The sequence below is a fragment of the Ranitomeya variabilis genome, chromosome 6 (genome assembly GCF_051348905.1).
Source record: "Ranitomeya variabilis isolate aRanVar5 chromosome 6, aRanVar5.hap1, whole genome shotgun sequence".
Classification (NCBI taxonomy): Eukaryota; Metazoa; Chordata; class Amphibia; order Anura; family Dendrobatidae; genus Ranitomeya; species Ranitomeya variabilis.
The window spans coordinates 518586520-518614155 of record NC_135237.1 but is presented as its reverse complement, the minus strand read 5'-3'; the positions used below and the strand labels follow the sequence as shown (position 1 = coordinate 518614155).

The 27636-nt window shown below is 46.8% G+C and overlaps 1 protein-coding gene across 1 annotated transcript; it reads right to left on the bottom strand.

The window, feature by feature from the left end:
- Positions 1-7317: 7317 nt before the first annotated feature.
- DCAF13 (DDB1 and CUL4 associated factor 13) lies at positions 7318-27636 on the bottom strand. Its single transcript, XM_077271001.1, has 11 exons — positions 27456-27636; positions 18446-18645; positions 17345-17452; positions 16856-16945; positions 16343-16498; positions 15789-15866; positions 15095-15177; positions 13639-13803; positions 12487-12622; positions 9602-9765; positions 7318-8479 (listed from the first exon to the last, which is right to left on the bottom strand). The coding sequence occupies exons 1-11, from the start codon at positions 27523-27525 to the stop codon at positions 8392-8394; spliced, it is 1338 nt and encodes a 445-aa protein (XP_077127116.1). The 5' UTR covers positions 27526-27636; the 3' UTR covers positions 7318-8391.

Below are 27636 nucleotides of genomic sequence, written 5' to 3'. Positions count from 1 at the left end.
TCACCCACACAGTCCTGACGCCGGCACCCCATATTCGCCGCACCACCAATGGGATATACTTACCGGCGCTGATGGAGACAGGAAAATCCTCCGGACTCCGCTCCCTGCAGCGAACGCCACCGCGTGCAGTCCAGCCAGGACCACCGTGGCGTCTCCAGGGTTCTCCGCACTGGCCGAGGTAGGAGACCCCCCCGCTACCAGATTCGGTCCGGCCGGCCTGGGCTCCTTTAGATCAATCTGTAGGCACCCGTCCCTTTAGGAACAGGAAACCAACTGATGCAGGGGAGAGGTGCCGCCCTTTTGTATCTGTAGGTTTCCTGTTCCTAATGGGCGGATCCCCTCTCTCATCGTGCTGTCATGGGAGTCCGAGTAAATTACCTTACTTGTCCATCTATCAGGAACAAACAGTTTCCCCACTGGACAGCGGTCAGGTTTATCAGCCTGAAACTCCTGAAGCACCCACCGTAAATCAGGGGAGATGGCAGAAAGAATCACCCCCTCCTTGAGAATACCAACCGGCTCAAGGACACCCGGAGAATCAGGCAAAAAACTCCTAGAGAGGGCATCAGCCTTCACATTCTTAGATCCCGGAAGATACGAGACCACAAAATCAAAATGGGAGAAAAACAGGGACCATCGAGCTTGTCTAGGATTCAACCGCTTGGCAGACTCGAGGTAAATCAGATTCTTATGATCGGTCAAGACCACAACGCGATGCTTGGCTCCCTCAAGCCAATGTCGCCACTACTCGAATGCCCACTTCATAGCCAACTCCCGATTGCCGACATCATAATTACGCTCAGCAGGCGAAAACTTTCTGGAGAAGAAGGCACACGGTTTCATCAAGAACCATCAGAACTTCTCTGAGACAAAACGGCCCCTGCCCCAATCTCAGAAGCGTCAACCTCAACCTGAAAAGGGAGAGAAACATCCGGCTGACGCAACACAGGGGCAGAAGTAAAACGACGTTTAAGCTCCTGAAAGGCCTCAACAGCCGCAGAGGACCAATTCATCACATCAGCGCCTTTCTTCGTCAAATCGGTCAGGGGCTTAACCACACTGGAAAAGTTAGCAATGAAACGGCGATAAAAATTAGCAAAGCCCAAAAATTTCTGAAGGCTCTTCACAGATGTGGGTTGAATCCAATCATGAATGGCCTGGACCTTAACAGGATCCATTTCTATAGCCGAGGGAGAAAAAATGAAACCCAAAAAAGAAACCTTCTGAACTCCAAAAAGGCACTTAGACCCCTTCACAAACAAAGCATTAGCACGAAGGATCTGAAATACTATCCTGACCTGTTTCACATGAGACTCCCAATCATCAGAAAAAAACAAAATATCATCCAAATATACAATCATGAATTTATCAAGATAATTCCGGAAGATATCATGCATAAAGGACTGAAACACAGATGGAGCATTAGAGAGCCCGAATGGCATCACCAGGTATTCAAAATGGCCTTCGGGCGTATTAAATGCTGTTTTCCATTCGTCACCTTGTTTAATACGAACAAGATTATACGCCCCTCGAAGGTCAATCTTAGTAAACCAACTAGCCCCCTTAATCCGAGCAAACAAATCAGAAAGCAAAGGTAAAGGGTATTGGAATTTGACCGTGATCTTATTGAGAAGGCGATAATCTATACAGGGTCTCAAGGAGCCATCCTTCTTGGCAACAAAGAAGAATCCAGCTCCCAACGGTGACGAAGACGGGCGAATATGCCCCTTCTCCAAAGACTCCTTTACATAACTCCGCATGGCGGCATGCTCTGGCACAGACAGATTGAAAAGTCGGCCCTTAGGGAACTTACAGCCAGGAATCAAGTTAATAGCACAATCGCAGTCCCTATGAGGAGGAAGGGAGCTGGACTTGGGCTCATCAAATACATCCTGGAAATCCGACAAAAACTCAGGAACTTCAGAAGAGGGGGAAGAGGAAATTGACATCAAAGGAACATCACTATGTATCCCTTGACAACCCCAACTAGTCACAGACATAGATTTCCAATCCAGCACTGGATTATGTACCTGTAACCATGGAAAACCCAGCACAACAACATCATGCAAATTATGCAACACCAGAAAACGACAATCTTCCTGATGTGCTGGAGCCATGCACATAGTCAGCTGAGTCCAATACTGAGGTTTATTCTTGGCCAATGGTGTAGTATCAATCCCCCTTAAGGGAATAGGGCTCTGCAAGGCTGCAAGGAAAAACCACAGCGTCTGGCGAACTCTAAGTCCATTAAGTTCAGGGCAGCGCCTGAATCCACAAATGCCATAACAGAAAAGGACGATAATGAGCAAATCAGGGTAACAGACAAGAGAAATTTAGGCTGTACAGTACTGTTGGTTAACAGACCTAGCGACCCTCTTAGTACGCTTAGGGCAATCAGAAATAGCATGAGCAGAATCACCACAGTAAAAACACAGCCTATTCTGACGTCTGAATTCCTGCCGTTCTGCTCTAGTCAAAATCCTATCACATTGCATAGGCTCAGGACTCTGCTCAGAGGACACTGCCATATGGTGCACCACCTTGCGCTCGTGCAGGCGCCGATCAATTTGAATGGCTAGAGACATTGATTCGTTCAAACCAGCAGGCGTGGGAAACCCCACCATAACATCCTTAAGGGCTTCAGAAAGACCCTTTCTGAAGATTGCTGCCAGGGCATACTCATTCCATTTAGTGAGCACAGACCATTTTCTAAATTTCTGGCAGTATACTTCTGCCGCTTCCTGACCCTGACACAGAGCCAGCAAGGTTTTTTCTGCCTGATCCACAGAATTAGGTTCGTCATACAGCAATCAGAGCGCTTGAAAAAAAGCGTCTACATTGAGCAATGCAGGATCCCCTGACTCAAGGGAGAATGCCCAGTCCTGAGGGTCTCCACGCAGCAGAGAAATGACAATCTTCACCTGCTGAATGGGGTCACCAGAGGAACGGGGTCTCAAAGCAAAAAACAATCTGCAGTTATTTTTTAAGTTCAAAAATTCGGATCTATCCCCAAAAAACAAATCAAGAGTAGGAATTCTAGGCTCTAAAGCCGGAGTCTGAACAACATAGTCTTGGATACTCTGTACCCTTGCAGCGAGTTGATCCACACGAGAGAACAAACCCTCAATATCCATGTCAGCGCCAGAATCCTGAACCACCCAGAGATTAAGGGGAAAAAAAAAAGGACAAAACAGGCTGCAGAGAAAAAGAAAAAAAAAATGGCTCAGAACTTTTTTTTCCCCTCTTTTGAGATGCATTAAACACATTGTTGGCCAGCTGTACTGTTATGACCTGGTAGTTAAGAAGCAACATGGGACAAGCTCTGAGGAGGTGGTATCTGTACTGACCGCAGTTCCTAATCCTAACACCAATACTAGAAGTAGCCGTGGGATGTTCCTGTCACTCCCTAGACACCTCGTCACAGCCTGAGAACTACCCCTAAAGATGGAAACAGAAAGCTATCTTCCCTCAGAGAAAACCCCCAAAGGAAAGATAGCCCCCCACAAATATTGACTGTGAGTGGAGAGGGAAATGACATACACAGAATGAAAACAGGATTTAGCAAAGGAGGCCAAAACTACCTAAATAGACAGAACAGAAAAGGATACTGTGCGGTCAGTATTAAAAGCTAAAAAATCCACGCAGAGTTTACAAAAATAATCTCCACACCGACTCACGGTGTGGAGGGCAAATCTGCTTCCTCAGAGCTTCCAGCTAAGTTGAATATATCATACTGAAAAGCTGGACAAGTAAAAACATAACATGAGCAGAGCGATTAAGTCCACAGCAGGTGGACAACAAAAGAACAAGCAAGAACTTATCTTTTGCTGAAATGGACAGGCAATCAGAGAAATCCAAGGAGAGATCTGAATCCAACCAAGAAACATTGACAGCTGGCACTGGCTGAAGCCCAGAGCCAGGTTAAATAGCAGAGCCAGGAGAGACGATCAGTGGAAGCAGCTGCTAATGCTAAACCCAAGGAGCAGCAGTTCCACTCAAAACCACCAGAGGGAGCCCAAGGGCAGAATTCACAAAAGTGCCATTTACAACCACCGGAGGGAGCCCAAGAACGGAATTCTCAACAGAAAACGGCCTTAAGACAACTGCATAAACATAATCTAGAGAACAGGTCGAAATTAAAAAAGAAAGTATTATATATAATAAAAATCACTGGTCAACACAAAACAATCATCAGCAAAGGTAATATGTCTGTTTTATTGATTTTGATGTGCCAAAAAAAATGCTTAGTTTTGTGCTATCACAAAGTTTCTGAGATGGAAGTATTTTCGTTATTACGCTATTTCTGCATTTTCAATGTATGTGGTTTTTCCTATGTTACTCCCATTTCTTTGCTTGTCTTACTTGTGAATTTTCTTACAGGGACAACATCAGTAAAGGTTTTAGTGAGTTTTATGGGAAGGAGTATGGACAGTGCAGTCAACCAATGACTGCTTCTCGAAAAGTCATATGTTATGGGGAAGAGCTAACTGTTATGAGGCGGTAAGATTTGAGTCAGTCAGAAAAGGATGGTGATGGCAGCAAGGACTGATATGTGAGACTCAGAGGAGACAGGCCTCTACAGGGATCTGAGCCCTGCCACAGGGAGATAGAAGGGAAGGCAGCGGACAGCCGCCATTGTGAGAGGATTTTCACTGCATTTCTGGGAGGGCAAGTCACCTCAGAGGGAAGAAAACAGCTCAGCCACTGAGGTGTAACTGAGTGAGGGTCTCCACAGAGAGAGAACCTGAAAGCATCCAATATCACACTGAGAAACTGTCTGTCTGCAGAAGTTCATCTGTAAGGAATAGGCTGACCCGTTTACCTCACAACTAGTGATGAGCGAGTATACTCATTGCTTGGGTTTTCCCGAGCACGCTCGGGTGGTCTCCGTGTATTTGTTAGTAGTGATGAACGAATATACTCGTTATTCGAGATTTCCTGAGCATGCTCGGGTGTCCTCCGAGTATTTTTTTAGTGCTCAGAGATTTAGTTTTCATCACCTCAGCTGAATGATTTACAGCTATTAGCCAGCATAAGTACATGTGGAGGTTGCCTGGTTGCTAAGGAATCCCCACATGTAATCAAGCAGGCTAGTAGCTGTAAATCATCAAGCTGCGGCCAAGAAAACTAAACCTCCGAGCACTAAAAAATACTCGGAGGACCCCCGAGCGTGCTCAGGAAATCTCGAGTAACGAGTACATTCGCTCATCACTATTTGTTAGTGTTCGGAGATTTAGTTTTCCTTGCCGCAGCTGGATGATTTGCAACTGTTAGACAGCTTGATTACATGTGGGAATTCCCTAGCAACCAGGCAACCCCCACATGTACTCAGGCTGGCTAGCAGCCGTAAATCATGCAGCTGCATCAACAAAAACTAAATCTCCTAGCAGTCACAAATACTCGGAACCCACCCGAGCAACGAGTATACTGACTCATCACTACTCACAACTGTATATAGTTAGCTACCAGATTACCTCCAGTAAAACCAGTTCTAAATACAAGCTGCCTCTGTCATCACTGGGGAAATATCTACATATAGTCGGTCGACTCTTCGCATTTTTTTTTTAGTTTGTCACCACCACTGAACTGAACTTACTCTACCGTTTGATCCAATTTAAAGGAGAAAAATATCCCGACAGCGTATCAATCATCCGAACAGATTCTGCTATGTCTGTGGTTCTTTTACACCAAAAGGCCAAGTACGTTCAATCACTCATATTAAAAAGATGTACCAGATGTACTTTAAGTGTCCACTGGGTGATCAAGATCAAAGCTGGACCCCTCATGTGATATGCTCAAGTTGTTCACATGGTCTTCGTGACTGGTTGAATATTAGGAAAGTGGCTATGCCATTTGCTGTTCCCATGATTTGGAGAGAAGCCAAAAATCATAGTCATGACTGCTACTTTTGTTTTGTCAAACTGAAGGGCTTTACTACAAAGAACAAACAAGATTAATTACCCTGAACTTGAATCTGCAATTAGGCCAGTTCCCCATGATGGTACCTTGCCAGTTCCTGTACCACCGTTGTCTGGATTGGATGAAATGAAGAAGAATATTAAGATTATGGAGCTTAAGCTACTGGCGAAGACATGGAGACCTCAAGTCAAGATCAGTATATACCTGATGGAGCAGCCAGAACGCTTTACTCAACAGGAATTAAATGATCTCATCAGAGACCTTTCATTGTCAAAAGATAAAGCTGAACTTCTTGCATCTAGGCTGAAACAAAAGAATCTTCTTCATGATGATGTCAAAGTGTGTTATTACCGAAACAGAAGTAACACTAACAATTTTTCACAGTTGATGGACCAATGGTGTACTGTAACAATGTGAATGGCCTCTTTGAAGACCTGAATCAGGAGTATTTTGTTGCAGATTGGCGATTGTTTATTGACTCATCCCAGAGAAGCTTGAAAGCAGTGTTGTTTCACATTGGAAACAGGAAACCATCAATCCCTATTGCTCATTCATGTCATCTAAATGAAAGTTATGAAAATCTGTCAGTTGTTTTGGATGCTATACAATATAAGCATCATCAATGGAATATCTGTGGAGATTTTAAAGTGATTGGTCTGCTAATGGGAATGCAAGGTTTCACAAAATATTGTTGCTTCTTGTGTTTATTGGACAGTAGAAATACAGTAGAGCATTATGTCCGTCGTGATTGGGGACAGAGAAACATCTATGCTCCAGGTAGAGACAATGTTCAGCATAATCCTTTAGTTGCTCCAACAAAAATTTTTCTTCCTCCACTACATATGAAGTTGGGATTGATTAAAAACTTTTGTGAAAGCCATGGCAAAAACAAATTCACAAGGGTTCCAGGAGATTTCACAGAAATTCTCCAGCATTTCAGCAAAACTGAAGGACGGGGTATTTGTTGGTCCTCAGATCAGAGAGCTTATGAGAGATGATGTGTTTGAAGGAACCCTAAATGGTAAGGAATTGAGATCTTGGAAAAGCTTCAAGTGGATCTGTGAAAACTTCTTAGGAAAAAAAAAATCTCCAGAATATGTTGCAGGTGTTAAGGAACCGCTAAATGCATACCAGTGTCTTGGATGTCGCACGTCTCTGAAAATGCACTTTTGCATACACATTTAGATTTCTTCCCTGAAAATCTTATTAAATGTAGATTACTGTTTTCTTAATGTCGCCAGTATATTTCCTATACATTATAATAATGATGCTGCTCCATGGAAACTATACATGCTACAGAAAAACTGTATACATTTTTGAAATCAGGACAAAAAGAGGATTCAGAAAAGTACAAAGTCACCTGCGATGATTACAAAAAATATTTTTTGTAGATCTGTGTAATTTATATAACTTTTTTATTACAAAAATCTTATAGAGATATAAACATTAGAAATTAGCTCAACCTCTCATTATATAGTCAGCGAGTGTAAAGTAGAGCAACTTTTTAGGCTATGTGCACACGTTGCGGATTAGGCTTAGGAATTTCTGGTGCGGATTCTGCCTCTCCTGGCAGAAAACGCACCTGCGGTTTTTTGTGAGGTTCTGCAGCGTTTTTTTGTGCGTTTTTCTTGCGGATTTGCTGCGTTTTTTACCCCTGCGGTTTTCTATAATGGAAGGGGTACAAAAACGCTGCAGATTCACAAAAAAGAAGTGACATGCTACTTCTTTTAAACCACAGCGGATTTTCCGCAACGTGTGCACAGCATTTTTTTTTCTCATTGATTTACATTGTACTGTAAATCAATTGCGGATCTGCAGCATTTCTGCACCTCAAAAAACGCTGCGGATCCGCAGAGAATCCGCAACGTGTGCACATATCCTTAAGGTCAGGCAATATTCGGTCTGTGCAGCGTAATGCAAAAAAAGAAAAAAAAAACAGAAAAGCAGATTCTGAAAAATTTAAGGTGCTGTCCACTACTTAAACAACCCTGTGTTAAATACTACAGTGCCCCATCCAAAATAAACATGTAAAAAAACATATTCCTCTTCCAGACTGGAGCAATTCCAGTTGACACTGCGTCTCCCAGTGCTAACATACACATTATGTCCCATGAGCACTGCAGACAATCAGCAGCCGCTGATGGGTGGCAGTAGTGACAGTTCCATCTGGCGGAAGGCTGCGCCCCATCAGCGACCGCTGGGATAAACACATTTATCAGCAGATGAAGTCTGGGTGGCGAGTCTACATTTGTAGCATCCTGCATTGGACAACCGGACAACCCTCTCACACCTCTGCAGGTTCTAGCCTGCCTGCTGATAGTTTCCTGATTTTTTTTTTTTAACACAATAAATGAGATGTCGTGGAGATTTGCACCTCCCATTAATCCCATCCATAAATATTCCTGGTGCTATAATACATTAATGGGCCAAGATCTGAGCTCAGAACTGTGCAACACATCAACAGGGCACTTTTTATTCCAACACGGCCACGACATGTTTCTTCTTCTCTGGTAAGATGGGCACTGCCCCCTCTTTGCTGTGTTTGCGGCGATTCACATCCCTGGAAGAATTAAAAAAAACAAATATTGATTAGCAAGATAAAATAGTGTCCATCATCATAATCATCTAATGATGAAGCTTAAAGGGGTTGTCCGCCATGTAGCTCCAACATAAAATAAAAAAAAACCCTATACTCTCCACCCTGACCAGCGCCACTCCTCCACATCATCTTGTCCTCCCCTCGCAGCTATTTTAGCAAAAAGGGTCCTGTGACCACTACAGCCATCATTATTCCCCCAGAACAGAAGAACAGTGTTTCTTCCATCCTCTGAAGGAATAGTGAAGGCTGCAGCTGATCAGGGACTCCTGAATGACTGCAGCGGTCACATGACATTGTGTCTGGTGACCATCAGGGAACGCAGAGCTGAGATTGGAGGGAGAACGACAGTCCAGGACATAAGTATACTAATTATTTCATTATTAAAGATGCACCCTAGAACTTTTAATAAACAGGATCTCCAGTAGCGGACAATGCCTTTATATTGGGCACAAAGTCATCATAGGAGGGGAGACCCCCATTTGGGAAGCCCTTCTGAGTGACGGCGAGCACTGCTACGCATCCTTAGTACACCCAGCTGCCATTGTGCTATAGGTACAGCCATTAATTTGGAAGGCCAGAAAGGAATAGCTCATTTGCTAATCAGTTATAGCGACAGGAACAATGGTGGCTTTATTTAATGGTGAGAGAAAGCCCTTTAATCATTGTATAATGAAATGTTAGAATATGGATGACTTTCTATAAAGTACGTGGACCAAAAATACTCTAGCTAAGCCATGGGGTCAGAGATGCCATCTACTGCTGTCAATCACACAGTGATGGCAAGGGGCAGCACACTGGCTCAGTGGTTAGCACAGCTACTTTGCAGTGCTGGGGTCCTGGGTTCAAATCCCACCTAGGACAACGTCTACAAAGCATCAGGTGTGTAGGAGGAAACCGTAAGAAACCCATACCACGGCATCCTGATAGGGGATTTGGATTGTGAGCCCCAATGGGGACAGTGATGTTTGTAAAGCGCTGTCGAATCAATGGCGCTAAATAAACATACAAGTCTACCCGATGTTAAACTGTACAGAGCGAGCGCATGTGGCCACGAATACGTGGCAGCACATCTAGGGTACTTACTTCTTGCGGCGAGCTTCCCTCATGATGCGCTGCTCCGATATCTGGTTGTATATGGACTTGGGTAAGTGCCGGTGTCGGGCGATTCTTCGAATCTGTGGGTGATGCTGGAACTTTTCCTTCACCTTCTGGTTGTAGTTATTGGTGGCCCTCTCTCGTGGAGACAACTGAAAGAGAGAATATCACCAGAGTTACCTCCTACCTAAGGGTGGAAAAAATATATAGCAAAAATGAGATCGGATCCCCATCATAAGCTTAAAGGGCTATTCGCATCTTCGCATATTGGCATTATCGGATTGTGCTTGTAAATACCAGCACTTTTGCAATTTACTGTTTATTAAAATTAGCAGCTTACAGCTCATTGCCTAGGACCGACCACCGCTGCTGTCTAGCTTCTAAGCATGTCGCTCAAGCTAGCCGGGATTAGGAGATAACATTGTGCTCCAAAGCTCAATCGAAAAGAAATTAAGCACTGGGCATGTTTGGCCACAGCAGCGGTGGTCGGTCTCCAAAGGAACTAGCGTTAAAAACAACAAACAAAAAAGTGTCAATACCTCAAGGATGGCTATTTTCAAGCACTATTTGACAATATCCATGTGCCGTAATGGGAATAACCCGTTAAAAGTGGATTTCAGTACCTGCGAATATCACAGCTTTCAGGAGTGGAAGCCGCCAGGTAAAACTCAGGAGTTACACCATGCTTTTTATCATTGCATTATCTAGCATCACATCCCTTTAAGATTAAAAGTGAACTAAAAAATGAGTAAATATATGATTATTATTGAATAAGGGAGGGGGCAGCGGCACCATCTTTGCCCCTTCCCATGATTGTTTCCCCTGATGTAGACGAAAAAGAGCACACGTTTTTGTATTTCTTTTCCCCATCGTGCAGCAAGTTGTCGGCAGCCGCCGAATGAGGCTTTTATCCTAATTAAAAAGCAATGATTTTCTTTAATTTAATTGTGGAACTGTAAAGCGATGTTGCTGATTTGGTACAAGCTAAACACTTTAGTCGACCAAAAGTGGCGTGTGCGCAGAATATTACCGGGAGGTGCAGAAAGGAAGCAAGATTAACGCTTTCAGCACAGCAGGCAAGGACGCTGCATAGGGTGCGGAGCTTACTCCAAACAAGAACTAAAGGGGCGGCAGACTCGACTTTAGGCAAGTAGAAGAATTTAATATGGAGCCCGGCCAACGTGACAATAAGTAAATGCAAAGGGGTCTACATCACAGTGCTGTTCTCACCTGAGCAATTAAAAAAAAATCCCTCCCGCCTCCTGGACCCCCTTAATTGCCCCCAGTCATTAAATGGTGACATAGTTCCGCTCTCCTGGAGATTTGCATTGGCCGCACACTAAGAGGTGTGAAAATTAGGATTGAATTAGTCACGTTTCCTTGTCAAAGCGTTAAGCGATGACCTGAACGCCGAAGAATAAATCAGCGATGGTGCAGGAGTCACAGGAGCCCGATAGTCACCTGCAGCAGTGCAAAGGATGGAGAGCGCCTCCATGTGGCCAGAGACATTGACGGATTAACCTGGCACACGGCTGGTAGTAAGAATTAGCGCAACACAGAAAAAAACCATACTAAATTATTCACGGTTGTGATGTTTAGTGCTCTTGCGGTTTGTTGAACTAGGAACAGACATTTGTAAACTGATTTGCAGCACAATTTCTGGCACCTTAATGGGCTCGGAGGAAGAGAAGGAAGGGGGTTGTTTGGGGATACAAAAGACGTGAGCACGGAGTCTGCTCCTTCCCAGAAAAGACACTACGGTGAGGTTTTTTTTGTTTTATTTGGGGGGAGTAAGTGGTAGAGAGTAAATGCTACGTCCAGAAGCGGGCCCCTCTTCACGCAAGATTTCCTCCACACTTTCCAAGCGCTATAAAAAAAAATTATTTTTCTATTTTTTTTTTAGGGCTTTTTTTCTTGTGAGACACACACACATTTTCTCCCCACTAGTCCGCCCATGACGATGAATATAATTGAGAGACCATCATATTTCTGCCTGTGTGAAGTTTGTACAAGTCACAAAAATCATTGCATTTTTTTTCTTCTACAACCCAAAATAGAAGCTGCAAGAAGCTTCACTTGGATTTTCAGCTATGACATCGACCGAGGCTTCATCCCTTAAATTCCACTTTTTTTTCCCCAGAATACACAGCATTGCATAATTAGTGGAGATTTTTTTGTTTTTTAACATTTTTTGTTTTCGCACATTTTACTTTTTTTGTGAAATCGTAGAAAAAAAATAAAATGGGGTTAAAAATTCTTAAATTTTTCACATTTTATTTTTGAATTGCAGATGTATGAAGTTGAGCCCCTTCCCTGTCATTTTTCGATAAGGGATGTATAGTTCTGGGTCCCCAGGGGCAGGCCTTTAGCTTTAATTTCTACCTCTGAGGATGTGGTTCAAGTTCTATTTATTTTTTTTGCTAGTTACGGTAATTTATATTGCCAATTTCAACTGTAATTGAAAATGACAAATGAATAAAGTCATAAGAGAAATTCAACCCCGCTGACACGGACTGCAGAAATTATCAGAGTTTGTGAAAATCTCGCAGCTCCTGCCGCTACCGCTGGAATCACAGAGGGAAGAAGCACAGTTGCGGAGCTTCGTACACGGAGCTTATTGCATGGATCAGGAGGAATAACCTCTACATCATGAAGCCAGAATACCCCTTTAAAAAGGATTTCTGACAATAAGCTCGGTTTTGTCTAGTAAGGTACAATTTAAAAAAATAAAAAAGTCAGTGAAGGTGCTGCTGAGTCGGTGACCTGCGAGTGTGGTGTTGTGCGGTTGAGTGCCAGCTTCGTACTGGGCTGTATATCAGGCCGGAGGGGCAGGATCTCTGCAGTTAGTGTATGGCTTCCTTGGACAATCTTACCAGGCTGAGCTTCTCCGATGCGTTTGCTTTCCAAATACGGATGTTCATTTCATCTGACCCGCACAGGATGTACTTGTTGTCAGAAGACCAGCGGACGCAGGTGACGTGCTGCATCCTCTTCGTGTGGTACACCTCCCTGTGATCAACAGTAAAGTGACGGGTTAAATCATTTCTGAATGTGCAATCTATGCAGTAACGGTGAGCCATTCAGTTCTCTCCAGCGCTGCAGATATGTCCGACTGCCATTACAGACGTTTAACCAGATCCAGCAGAATCGGCTGCTTATAAGAACCCCCCACTTTAAGCAACATGCCCGACGTATGACCCCGATATGCCAATAGGGCGTATAGTTCCAGTAATAGCCCCATATTTAATGTCTTCTGGATTGTGTGAAGTCTGATGCAGCCATGTTGCAGACTGGATTCACGTTATAGAGAAGAGCACACTACCGGTGGTCCCGCCGTCCTGACATCACCAGCTAGCTCCTACAGCATCTGAAGCATGCACGGTGAGCGGCCGTTACGCCTTGCTTTACTTCACAGGCATCAGTGCCCCGTAGCCGGCTTGAGATGCCAGAACCAGGACCACCAACTTGACTCCTTTTATTTTTACCTTTATGCTCCAATGCAAATTTAGGAGGGTGACATCTTTAGAGAAAACCATTATCATCCTGTAACGTTAGGGAAAATCTGCCCTAGTCCAGTCCTCTGTGGCAGCCAGACCAGTCCTCACTTCTGTAAGTGCATGAGGTGCCCAAGATGCTGCCCATAAATAAATACACATCTGTGGCCGCCGGACAACGGAGCAGAGCAGCGCGAGTCCATCTACCCAACCCCAATATCCTATATAACCATAAGGCAGTGGATTAGTAGATTTGACAAGTCCTGTTTTCTATTCATTTTTAGTGGACTTTTCGCGACGACTAGCAGATTTAGCACCTACTAACGTGAACTTTGCAAGCTCAAAAATTCTAAACTTTCTTGCACTTTTTCCCCCTAAACAGACTAAAAAAAAAAAATAAAAAATCAGTTTTGGCCATTCTGTATATTAGTCGCACCCCACATCTCATCCCTATGTATCACCAGGCTTTCAGCCCCATAAGAATGACTTTAATGTGCATCTTTTTTTCAGTGTTTCTATGGCAAAACTCACCTGCTGTGTCCACTGCTAGAGGGGTAGATGCGGATGGATTTATCAAAGCTGGCAGTCACAAATTCTTTCCCGGTTGGAGAGTAGTCGACATCCAGGACAGCAGATACGTGGTCCATGTGTACAATTACGGGGGCGTCCATGTATCGAATGTCATATGTGTACAGTCTGCAGGATAAGACCGTTTATGACGGAGTCAGAAACAACATTGATTTTAATACAAACTTGTGAATGAGATAATGAGCTCTTCCTGCTGTTCGGGAGGACAATCTTTTTTTATTTTTATTTTTTAATTTAACAGGGTTTATTAAGCCTTTAATCTGTCCTTAGTTCATGTGATCATCATCAGAGCGGAGGGGGTCTCACTCACAGTACCTGTGCTGTAGAGCCTGGAAGTGGCACAGCTCCATATACTGAGCAATGACAGTGAATGGTGCGAGCAGCTCTCTCCATATAGGCAAACTGGGACCCTGACAACTTCCTATCCTTTCAAGAGATCCTCAGTATGATTATTCCCAATGGATGGGGGATGTCTTATGGACTGCTCTGTGTCTGACCTTGGGGACCCCCAGGGAACCCAAGAAGGGGTCCTGGAAGCACATCTGCAGAGCCCCGCGCTGACCGGAGCAGAGCCCCGCGCTGACCGGAGCAGAGCCCCGCGCTGACCGGAGCAGAGCCCCGCGCTGACCGGAGCAGAGCCCCGCGCTGACCGGAGCAGAGCCCCGCGCTGACCGGAGCAGAGCCCCGCGCTGACCGGAGCAGAGCCCCGCGCTGACCGGAGCAGAGCCCCGCGCTGACCGGAGCAGAGCCCCGCGCTGACCGGAGCAGAGCCCCGCGCTGACCGGAGCAGAGCCCCGCGCTGACCGGAGCAGAGCCCCGCGCTGACCGGAGCAGAGCCCCGCGCTGACCGGAGCAGAGCCCCGCGCTGACCGGAGCAGAGCCCCGCGCTGACCGGAGCAGAGCCCTGCATTGACTGAAGCAGAGTCGTTCATGCTCAACCTTGGCTCCATTCATCATCTATAGGAAGGTCACAGAAAACTGGGGTAGAACATGCACACCTCTGCTTCCTTCAAGATGGGGCTCTGCTTGGGATCGCTGGGGGCCCTAGCAGTTAGATGCACAGCGATCCATAAGTTATCCCCTATATATTTTGGGAGTAACAATTTTATTGAAGAAAACCACTTTCAGCTAGCTCACTGATCTGCTGCAGCTCCTGCAAACAGATGAAGACAAATATAATGAATGCCTGTCCGTGAAATACATGGATGGCCGAGGTGCGCCAGAGTCACTGATACTTCGCAGCTCTTTGCTCGGACTAATGAAGTGGGGACATGGATTTTATAGTGGGTCTCCCCAATTTCTCCCTGGATGATGGAGGAGATGACAGGGCGGCTGACACTCATAGGTCAGGGGAGATCTGGGATGACTGGAAAGCCCTCTCGTACAGATTTTTACTTACTTGTAGTTCTCATTAGCGGCTGTAAATATAAAGGCCTCCATAGGGTTCCAGCAGAGAGCATTGGTCCTCATTTCCAGAATCATCTGCCCCATTAAAAGAAAAAGAACAGGATTATTTCACAAATAAAGCAGAAACTACATAAAGGAAGGCTAGCTCCACAGGATAAGATACCTGTGATCTCCAATAGACATCAGCCAGGTAAAGGCAGTAAGGAGGGTGCAGTCGCCGGATATTCCCAACGTTAAAAGCTAACTTTCCAAACGATAGGTGACAACTTGCATGGCTCCGACCGTGGGACCCCCATCAATCTCAAGAACGGAGCTCTGAAAGGTCCTGTTGGAATGGAGGTAGCCAGGTACAACACTTTGTTATCACTGGAGAAGGTCAGTGCCTTGACCTCGGGATTGTATTGGGTCCCTAGCGGTCCAAACCCCACCAATATGCAAGTTATCACCTATCTTTTCCATAATTTTTTTTACCTATTTTTTTTTTTTTTTTTGGCGGGGGGGGGGGGGGGGGGGGGGGGGAGATATCCCTCTAAGGGAATAAATGTGATAGTTTCTGAACACCATTCAAGGCACCACACAACTGGAAACCACAATCCCATTGCAACAAGCAAATGCTGAAAATAGGCCTCAGATCAGGGCTATCCTCTCACTAATGCACACGCAGGGGCTGTCAGGGTGGGACTTGCCTTTTTCAGTGGTGTAGGCTTCCGCAGGTCATAGAGAACAATACTCCTGTCTGCAGCGCAGCTTCCCAAAATCTGTGTCTGAAAAACAAAGCCATTTAAAAGTAATTCATAGAAGATAATAATGTAAAAACCGTTAGCAAAGTGCGGTAATTACATCGTTATATTATACAGTTATTAGCTATAATTACATAGCACAAGAGGAGGATGGCATTTTGACTGTGTAATCACATTGCACTTTGATAAAATGCTGGAAATCAGAAGTTTTGATTTTTGGGGTCCAGTTGTGCAGACCACCACTGATCGCTAAAATGGAGTGGAGGAAGCACTAACCCGACTGCTGCTCTCCACAAGGTCTCAGAGGCGAGCAGCAGCCCCTTCCATTTTAGAAATTACTGGGGGTGCATCGTTTAAAGCAATATTGCTGATATACAATCAGTGAGCTGAGCGATTCAGCACAAGTATTTCTCCTGTCCAGATCGTTTGAGATGAGCAGCAACGCCATACACAACATGGAAAGCTGGAATTACCAGTAAGTGCCATCAAAAAAGCGTTACCTCGATGGGATTAAATCTGACACTAGAGATGCTGTCAACTCCCCAGGTGTAGGATCGCATGGGACAGGTCCTCTGCTCATCCCAGATATCCACCTGCTGTCCACAGGTAGCAAACACCGCGTCCCTCCAGTGGTGATCCACCCCTGTAAATACCGTCTGCAAAATGAGAGCAAGAAGACTCCAGGTCAGGTATCGAACAAAAGTAAATAGTAAAATCAGAGCTACAATACCAGCACATTGGCTCATCACTAGTCATTAACAGGCTGATCCAGGATAGGTCATCAATATCAGATTGGTTGGGGTTCGATATCCCCATTGTTCAGCTGTTTTTATGTGCCGGCAGATCTACATCAGTGCCTGGTCGTCATTACACAGTGTGACTATGGCACCAGAGCTCTAGTGAAATGGTCTCCGGCCCACCTAAATACCACCACTGACTGCACATGTACAATACAGGGGTCCACGGTGCTTGCGGGGAAGGTTCAGCTCCTATTTAACCACTCATTATTTTACCTTTCCTAACACTGTATTGATGGGCTCCTCTTTCTCACCATAGCCTGGATTTTCCATCTTCCATTGCTTGACGGTTTTATCATCACCAACCTAATGCAGACGTAAAAAAACAATTAGAATTTCATAATGGCCGCTTGTGCTTGTCCTCCCTGCCATCCCCTTCGGAGAAAGACACTTTCTGAAACCGCACCTCCCAAAAGTTAAGGATCCTGAGGAAAAGACCCCTCCACTACTGACTCCTTATGGTGTATGAGATGAAATGTAAAATGGCACAACCACCTGTGCCGTCTACCTGGGCAGCACTGCTGAGCTCGGCGATTGGCTGCAGCAATGATGTGCCGTGCAGACACGTCCTCACCACTGCAGCCGGTTAAAGATCGAGGCAGCGCTGGAGAAGCAGAGGGCAAGTAACTGGTGCAAGGTGAAAAGTTCTAAAAAATTCATTTAGACAAAACCCCTTTAAGCTTGGCCCCCATCACAGATACGTACTGTTAGAAAAGAAGTCCCACAGAATCGCACGCACATCCCTCGGACAAAGCCTTCGTGCGCCTGTACGGTGCGGGTGCACTTGCGAGTGGTCAGGTTCCATATTTTCACCTGCGGAAATTAAAAAACAAAACAAAAAGATAATAACTATATTAAAAGTCAATCACCGACGACCATAGCAGCCGCTATTAATTAAGAGGGGGGCGCCATGAGGACAACTCCTGACGTGAAACCTTATAGATAGATGACCGGGGAGGTCCCTGGCTTGGAAGCCTCCTCTTTGTGCCGGTCACACTGACACGTCCATGCATTACATGTAGTCCTTTGGATAGGAATGCTGTCATGCACGGCTTTGTTCACAACTGCACTTTGGTTTCCGTTCTTAGTGGGAAGCACAGCACCGACTAATCAGTGTCACGGTGAACCTCTGACTCTGACCGAATACCCGAGCGGCCGGGACAAGCGTTTCCTTGGGCGCACACAGTAGTGAAACATTAGAGTCCGCTCCCTTCACTTACGCTCTTTAGATGTCTTAAAGGGAATCTGTCAGCAGGTTTTGCTATGTAATCTGAAAGCAGCATGAGGTAGGGGCAGAGACCCTGATTCCAGCGGTGTGTCACTTACTGGGCTGTTTTTGTTTTATCAGCAGGAGATTATCAGTATAGGACTAGATGTCTCGTGCCTCCTGGTTCAACCACATCCCCAGCACTGATTAGCAGCTCTCTGTAATTATACAATGTTCTCAGAAAGCTGCCAATCAGTGGTGTGGGCTGTGTTATTCTGGGGTCAGCATTCAGAGCTCTGCTAGATCTGCAGCAGAGAAAACAGGGATTGTATCACAACTGCTGCCCCAGTAAGTGACACATTGCTGGAATCAGGGTCTCAGCCCCTACATCATCCTGCTGTGAATTACATAGCAAAAACCTGTTTTACTCATGCATTGATCGTAGCATCTAAGGAAATTAAACAAACAACCCTGAAGACTTCTCGAGTCCAGGTGGTAACTGTAGGAATGGCTGCTTCTGTGAGGGGTTAATCAAGACTTGAAGAAAAGAAAACTGGTTGCTAAAGTTTACACACCCTATAGCCGCTGTGGGTCCTTACCTCTCCGTCACAAGCCCCTGACAGCACGGTGGACAAGCACTTGGGATGTTTGGCCATACAGTTGACCCCATCTCTGTGACCTTCCAGGGCGGCAAGGAAAGGCTTAGCGAACACGCGCTCCAGCTTGGTGGCATTCAGAGCTCTGGTGTATTCACGCGGCACCTCGAACGGGTGGAGCGACGGGTCGTAGTTACGAGGAACTGGAAGAGAAAGAATTTAGAGTTATAACACCTGCCTTATGGTAAAGTGCCGATGTGACATGGCGGGAATGATGGCGGGAATGGTGCCGGCACCGAGTACAGGCTGCTCTTACTGTATACAGGGGAATATAGTGATGGAGAAGGAGATGTGCAAGTAGTGGACAGCCCCTCTAAAGATCTCTGCTCGCTGCCATAGCGCAGACCTCATGTTTACAGTCGATAAAAATCTGTCTTGGTCACATGATAAGATGGAAATAAAACCGCAATTTCCAGCCGTGATGTGACCGGGTCCGTGCGACGCTTTAAATGGGCGATGAGATAAAATAGCCACATCTGAAAAATGGACAACGCCTTTAACCCCTTCTTCCAAGAGCCATAATTCTTATTTTTTTCTGTCATTGAGAAACGAGGGCTTGTCTTTTGTGGGACAAGTTGTACTTTTGAACGGCACCCTTCATTTTACCATATAGCAATGGAAAATGAAAAAAAAAAAAAAAAAAAAAATCTCACGTGTGGTAAAATTGCAAAAAAAAAAGTGCAATTTCACAATTTTTTTTTTTGTGTTTTTATTTTTTTTTACTATGTTTTTGCACCCTGTGCTGACATTTTTAATGATACCATTTTGGGGCACATAACCTGTTATTGCAATGTAGCGCCGACAAAAAAAACACAAACAAAAACCCGTCATTCTGGAGTCTTAATTTTTTTTCTCGCCACGCCGTTTACCGATCGGATTAATTTATTTTATATTTTGACAGATTGGATGTTTCTGAGCACAGCAATACCAAATGTGGCATTTTTTGATGGTTTTATGTCTAATGGGGCAAAAGAAAGGCGATTTGAACTTGTGTTTTGTTTTTTAATATTTTTAAAACGTTTTGTTCTCACTAATTTCTACTGTGTATTAGTCGTCAAGAGACTTGAAGCTGTGATCGCCCGATCGCTTGTACAATTCACAGCTTCAGCGCCGGCATTTATAGCCAAGATCATCACGGGATAACCGTAATAACAGGCACAGGGGTCCTCTGCAGACCCTCGGCTGTCACCACAGCCCATCAGTGCCACGCTATCACATGACGCGCTTCCGGCCAGCACGTGTTGATCTCCGCTGTGGAGAGATTCTTCTACTGTAGCACTTACAGCACAGTGAGCGCTGGAAAAACAAAACAAACAGTGGAATTGGTTTTTCCACTATATTTTTTGAAGGTGTTTCAGTACATTATACGCTAAAATTAATGGCGTCATTCACAACTATAACTCGTCCACCGAAAACTCAGGTGGAAAACGGCTCCTGGTAAACGCAGAGCAACAAACTAATGCACAAAAACAGCAGCGGGCTGCGGTACTGACGCCGCTACCACCTGGGTCCCAAACAGAAACACTACCTCTCTTCTAGGACACCAGACACCCCCCCACGGGACACTCCGCGACACCAGACTACCCCCCCCCACAGGACACTCCGCGACACCAGACTGCCCCCCCCCACAGGACACTCCGCGACACCAGACTGCCCCCCCCCACAGGACACTCCGCGACACCAGACTACCCCCCCCACACAGGACACTCCACGACACCAGACTACCCCCCCCACACAGGACACTCCACGACACCAGACTACCCCCCCCACACAGGACACTCCACGACACCAGACTACCCCCCCCACACAGGACACTCCACGACACCAGACTACCCCCCCCACACAGGACACTCCACGACACCAGACTACCCCCCCCACACAGGACACTCCACGACACCAGACTGCCCCCCCCACACAGGACACTCCACGACACCAGACTGCCCCCCCCACACAGGACACTCCACGACACCAGACTGCCCCCCCCACACAGGACACTCCGCGACACCAGACTGCCCCCCCACACAGGACACTCCGCGACACCAGACTGCCCCCCCCCCACAGGAAACTCCGCGACACCAGACTGCCCCCCCCCCACAGGACACTCCGCGACACCAGACTGCCCCCCCCTACAGGAAACTCCACGACACCAGACTGCCCCCCCCACAGGACACTCCACGACACCAGACTGCCCCCCCACAGGACACTCCATGACACCAAATATAGAAAAACTGACTGAACAGCCATCTAGTCTGAACTGGTGCATAACCAAAAAGTCTTACATAGCAAATAGATAATGGCTGCACTCAAGTTTATTGTGCTAAAGCAAGGAAATGTGCAATACATGAAATGTGAACAGCATAATGGCTTGTGAAATTTATGAAACACCAAGGTTACTTACGGGTAGCCGGTTTTTCCGGAGCCCATGACGGCACACCTGAGAGGGGATCCGCCCAGTCAGGACAGGAAACCCTACTGAAAATAAAAGGGCGGTACCTCTCCCTCGCTTCAGTTGGTTTTCAGAGCATGAGAGGCCCCCCTGGTTAGTATACATGGCAATCCAACACCACATTATATTAACTAAACACACCCAAAACAATAGTGCACACCGAAGGGTGATAAAAAGGGGGGGAATATACGGGTGCCGTCATGGGCTCCGGAAAAACCGGCTACCCGTAAGTAACCTTGGTGTTTTCCCTTCCCCCATGACGGCACACCTGAGAGAATTTTGTAGAATGAAACCTTTAGGGAGGGACCACCGCTTGGAGCACCCTTCTACCAAAGGTTAGGTCAGCAGAGGAGGAAAGGTCTAGCCGGTAGTGTTTGAAAAAAGTTGAGGGTGAGGACCAGGTAGCGGCCTTGCAAATTTGGTCAATTGATACCTCAGCTTTCTCTGCCCAGGAGGTAGCCACAGCTCTGGTGGAGTGAGCCTTGATGCCGTCAGGAACCGGAGTGCCACTTGCAGAGTAGGATAAACTAATGGCCTCCCTGATCCATCTAGCAATAGTACTTTTAGCTACCCCGCACCCTCTTTTGCTACCCTGAAAGGCTACGAATAGGGTTTGGTCTTTCCTCCACTGACTAGTCATAGACATGTAATGTAACATAGATCTTCTCACATCTAACATGTGGAACTTTTGTTCCCCTGGATTTTTAGGATTACTACAGAATGATGGTAAAGTAATCTCTTGACTTCTATGGAACTTTTGAACCACCTTGGGGAGATAAGCCGGGTCTGGTCTTAGAACAATTCTGTCATCAAAAACCTGAGTATAAGGAGGGCATATTGACAGGGCCTGTAAATCACTTACCCTGCGTGCCGATGTTAAGGCTACTAGTAAAACTGTTTTAAGGGTAAGTAACTTAGGTGATAACTCCTGCAAAGGCTCAAAGGGCTGTTTAGTCAGGGCTTCTAAGACCAAATTTAGATCCCAAGGAGGGATTTTTGGGATAATGACCGGCCGAGATCTACTGCAAGATTTTATGAATCGTGAGACCCATCTATTTGAGGCAAGATTACAATTATATAGGGCCCCCAGGGCAGAAACCTGAACTTTAAGGGTGCTGGTTGCCAACCCAAGATGTAACCCTGCTTGCAGAAACTCTAAGATAGGACCTATAGGAGCCACCTCCCCCAATGGTTCACCCAGGAAGTCGAGGAATTTTTTCCATGTCCTACCATAGATCCTGGAGGTTATGGGTTTTCTGCTTTTCAACAGGGTGGAGATTAACCCTGGAGAGAATCCTTGGCGACTTAGTAACGCCCTCTCAAATTCCAGGCTGCGAGATGGAAGCCCTTCACCTGAGAGTGGGTCACTGGGCCCTGGGTTAGCAGGTCCGGAACCTCTGGCAGGATCCATGGGTCTGTTACCGACATCTGCCTTAGAAGGGAGAACCAAGGTCTCCTTGGCCAAAAAGGAGCTATGAAGATGATATTCGCCTGATCCTCTCTGATCTTCCGGATCACAGCTGGAATCATCACTATCGGGGGGAATGCGTAGGCCAGAGAAAACTTCCAAGGTATCAGTAGGGCATCTACTGCGAAGGGATGTTCTCTCGGATTCAAGGAGCAGAACCTCCTGACTTTTCTGTTGTGGGAGTTGGCGAACAAGTCTATCTCTGGTGTGCCCCAGGCTTGGACTATTTGTTGAAATATCTGGGGGTTTAATGACCATTCCCCCTGCTTTAAGCCTCTGCGACTCAGGAAGTCCGCTTGAGTGTTTTCTGTGCCTTTGATGTGCAATGCCGACAGAGATGACAGGTGTTGTTCTGCTAGTTGAAAGAGTATGTTTGATGCCTGCATGAGGCCTTTGGACCTCGTTCCCCCCTGATGATTGACATACGCCACCACTGCTCGATTGTCCGTCAGGATTCGAGTATGGCGACCCCGGAGTAAAGGAAGAAAATGTCTTAGGGATTTCTCCACTGCCCACAGCTCTTTTTCGTTTGATCCATAGTTCTTTTCTCGTATGGACCAGGTCCCTTGTACAGAGTGAGACCTCAGGTGAGCCCCCCAACCTGTACCACTTGCGTCGGTCGTGATAATGTCTATGACCGGATTTTGCCACCGGACCCCCATTGTCAGGTGGTTTCTCACAGTCCACCAAACTAGGGAATCCCTTACGCCCAGGGAGAGACATAGATTTCCTTCTAAATGCCCTTTTAGTAGTCTTTGAGCTGAGAGAACTTCCCACTGTAGTTGTCTTAGGTGGAATTGTGCCCATTCTACTGCCGGAATACACGATGTTAACGAGCCTAGAAGGGACATTGCCTTTCTCAGAGTCATTGTCGGCTGGCGTATTGCTGTACTGGTCAGATTTATTATTTTGTCTACCTTGTTTTCTGGAAGAAGGCAGAGCTGACGTTCGGAGTCCAGTATTAACCCCAGGAAAGATTGTAATTTTACTGGCAGCAGTCTGGACTTGGGGATATTTATTATCCAACCCAGCTCCCTTAGAGTTGATGTTACCACTGATACTTGATGAGTGCAGTGGGACTCTGATCTTCCTATTACCAGGAAATCGTCCAGATATGGGACAATGACTACATCCCGGGACCGGAGGTATGACATAACCTCCACCATCACCTTGGTGAAAACCCTGGGAGCTGTAGACAGACCGAACGGAAGGGCTGTGTATTGATAATGTTTTATCTGGTTCTGGACATAGAGAGCTACTCTCAAATATTTCTGATATTCCGGATGTATTGGTATATGATAATACGCGTCTTTCAAGTCGATTACTGCCATGAAGCAGTGTTGGAAAAGGAGTTTTATGGTCGTATTTATAGACTCCATCTTGAAAGAGTAGTTCTCTATGGATTGGTTGAGTTTTCTCAAATTTATAATAGTTCTCCAAGAACCATCCGGTTTTTGGATCAAGAAGAGGGGGGAGTAAAATCCCTCTCTCTCCTCCCGAGCAGGAACCTCCTGAAGAACCCTTTTTTGGATGAGTCCCAAGACTTCGGTTTCTAGGGCAGATTGTTCCTGCAGAGACTTTCTTCGGGGAGTTATGATAAAGTTTCGTCTGGGTGGACAGGTGAATTTTATTTTGAGGCCGTCTCTGATGATATTTATGACCCAGGTACTGGGGGAGATGTTTACCCAGGCCGGAAAGAAGAGGGAGAGTCTTCCTCCCACTTCTGGCGTAATGTCATTGGGGGGATTTTTTGGCTGAAGTAGAGGGCCCTTTAAACATATAGCCTGAGCCTCTTTTATCCCTAAAGTCCCAGTTTTTCCTCTCCCCTGGGGGGCGACCTCTATTAAATCTTCTCCTCCGAAAAAAGGGTTTTTTGGACTCTTTAGGGATATTGGGAAAGCCTTTCTTTTTATCTCCTGCATGTTCCAGGATTTCTTCAAGCTTCTTCCCAAAGAGAAGTTGACCATCACATGGGATGGAGCACAGCTTGTGTTTAGATGGTAAATCCCCCGGACAACCTTTGAGCCAGAGGGCTCTTCTTGCCGCATTAGACAAGCTCGCTGCTCTGGCCGTTAGTCTTGCGGAATCTGCAGAAGAGTCTGCTAAAAAGGCTGCTGCTCCTTGCACTAAGGATATATTGGCAAGGATGTCGGTTCTGGGTACCTTGTCCCTTAGCTGATCCTCTATCTGCTGTAGCCAGACCATCAGAGCGCGGGCCGTACATGTTCCAGCGATTGCTGGCTTCAGGCCCCCCGCTGAGGCTTCCCAGATATGTCTGAGAAACCCATCTGCTTTTTTGTCAAGCGGGTCTTTAAGAACACCCGAGTCTTCTAATGGGAGGGATGATTTTTTTAAGCATTTGGCTACCGCTCCGTCAATTTTTGGGATCTTTTCCCAGGGTTCAGAGTCTTTATTCTCAAAGGGATATCTCCTTTTGGATGAAGAGGGCAAAGAACCCATTTTTTCAGGTCTTTTCCACTCTCTCGATTAATGCTTTTATTTTTGCATTAACTGGAAACGTGCGTTTCCTCCTCTCTTCTAAGCCACCAAACATGACATCCTCTAGTGACCTAGGTGTCTTCTCTTCTTTAAGGCCCATTGCAGACCTAACTGCTTTGACTAATTTGTCCACGTCCTCAGTGGGAAAGCATGGACGACCCCCTGAATCACTGTCCGAGGAGGAATCTGAAGAGTGGACCGAGGCTGGAGAAGTAGAGGGAGATCGGGATGTTTTATGACTCCCCTGTCTCTGAGAGGTATCCGACTCTGTAGATGCCTTACGGCTTCTCCCTCTTGGCTCGCTAAGGGCCAATTTCAAGGAGTCTTTAATTTCAGCCTGTATTATGGCTTTAAGGCTAGTGGCGAAATTAGGGGTTTCTTCTTGAATAGTCTTATTAATGCAGTCAGCACAGAGATCCTTCTGATACTGCACTGCAAGCGGGTTTTTACAAAGGGCACACTCTCGGTTCTTTGTTTTACCGGTAGCTTTCCTGGACCCCTAGTGATCAAAACAGAAAAATGGACCCTGTTACCATAAGGGATACATTCACGTAGATCACTCACCACCGCCGACAATCAAGGGTACCGATTTTGGAGGCTGGACAGATGCACGTGAAGCGTCCCTCCTGGACGCCGACGAATCTTGCCGGACGGAACGACCACTGTTTCTACCACTTGAGCGGCTGCTCCTGGTATGCTGGTGGCTCGGCAAGGCATCTGGTGAGAGCTCCTGCTGCTGTTGCTGTTGTGAAAGCGGCTGCTGCAGCTGCTCTTGTTGTCCTACTTCCATGGTGAAGTTTTTGGACATGAGCGCGTCTTCTGTGGTCTACCACCCTTTTATGGGGGGACCACTGCACTCCCCGCCTCTCCGGTGCCCAGTAATGGCCCCTCCCCCTCTCTGCCATGCCGCCGGAGTCTTCCTTCACCGGCCGGCGTTTTCTTCATGGGCGCCGCCATCTTGGATCCGGCGCCTGCCTCCGACGCCACACGGGCACGCCCATTCCCAGCGTGCCTGGCGTGTGACGTCAGAAGAGCGACCTGGAAGCGGCCGCCGCGCCTGGACGCCGGCAGAGAGGGGAGGGCGGCGTGGCAGCCATGGAAGGAACCCGGTCCTCCAACCATGCTGCGCAACGCCCGCACGGACGCAGTGACCCGGGGGGACCTGCGGACGGCGCCTCCAGGACCCGAACCTCCGACGCACAGGCGCTGCCTGTTCTTCCACGCCGGGACGGGACCTGGGTAAGTTGAACCGCCGTGTTCAGTACAAGGGTCCCTGTCAGGACAGGAAACCCAACTGAAGCGAGGGAGAGGTACCGCCCTTTTATTTTCAGTAGGGTTTCCTGTCCTGACTGGGCGGATCCCCTCTCAGGTGTGCCGTCATGGGGGAAGGGAAAAAAACACATGAGATTTTTAGCACAAAATTTGGCCAAATATTGTGAGCCCATTCACCAAACGTCAAGGTAATCTCAGATCGAATGGGTAACTAACCTGTCTGCCTAGTGTGAACACTTACCTATGGCTAATAAAATGGTAAAGCCTGTATTTATACAGGAGGTTAGAACCAACTGTGTTTGGATGTAGTTAAAATTCACCATGCTGTGATTTTAACTACTTCCAAACACAGTTGGTTCTAACCTCCTCTATAAATACAGGCTTTACCATTTTATTAGCCATAGGTAAGTGTTCACACTAGGCAGACAGGTTAGTTACCCATTCGATCTGAGATTACCTTGACGTTTGGTGAATGGGCTCACAATATTTGGCCAAATTTTGTGCTAAAAATCTCATGTGTTTTTTCATAAATTTCACAAGCCATTATGCTGTTCACATTTCATGTATTGCACATTTCCTTGCTTTAGCACAATAAACTTGAGTGCAGCCATTATCTATTTGCTACTCCACGACACCAGACTGCCCCCCCCCCAGGAAACTCCGTGACACCAGACTGCCCCCCCCACAGGACACTCCACGACACCAGACTGCCCCCCCCCAGGAAACTCCGTGACACCAGACTGCCCCCCCCACAGGACACTCCACGACACCAGACTGCCCCCCCCCACAGGAAACTCCGCGACACCAGACTGCCCCCCCCCCAGGAAACTCCGCGACACCAGACTGCCCCCCCCCCCAGGAAACTCCGCGACACCAGACTGCCCCCCCCCAGGAAACTCCGCGACACCAGACTGCCCCCCCCCAGGAAACTCCGCGACACCAGACTGCCCCCCCCAAGAAACTCCGCGACACCAGACTGCCCCCCCCCCAGGAAACTCCGCGACACCAGACTGCCCCCCCCCAGGAAACTCCGCGGCACCAGACTGCCACCCCCAGGAAACTCTGCGACACCAGACTGCCCCCCCCAGGAAACTCCGCGGCACCAGACTGCCCCCCCTACAGGACACTCCATGACATGACACCACATACAAGTGACCAGACGGCCGGGATACATAGATGACTACACACACTATGTGCACAGGTCAGGAGTAAATAAAGTTGCGTATCTTGAATCCCCCCACGTGACCATCATGGCGGACAGTCCTCACCTCTGGGCAGATCTTTCTTGGTCTCTCGCACGTAATCATCAGGATTTCTACACAGCACCTTCACCTTCATGGCGACCAGCAGACACAGCTCCTCTCTCTCCCGTGCACCACATGGACCGGAAGTACAAGGTCAGCGCTTCCTGTATGCTACGTCGCTCCATCGTGTGGCCGCCATCTTTAC

Bases quoted from the DNA above. Each gene is read 5' to 3' on its own strand.
- DCAF13 (XM_077271001.1), bottom strand. From the start codon at position 27,525: ATGAAGGTGAAGGTGCTGTGTAGAAATCCTGATGATTACGTGCGAGAG. The intron at 17,453-18,445 runs GTAAGGACCCAC...TAATTTCCGCAG, and splicing joins CAGGGGCTTGTGACGGAGAG to GTGAAAATATGGAACCTGAC. The intron at 9,766-12,486 runs GTAAGATTGTCC...TCTCTCTTTCAG, and splicing joins CATCGGAGAAGCTCAGCCTG to TTGTCTCCACGAGAGAGGGC.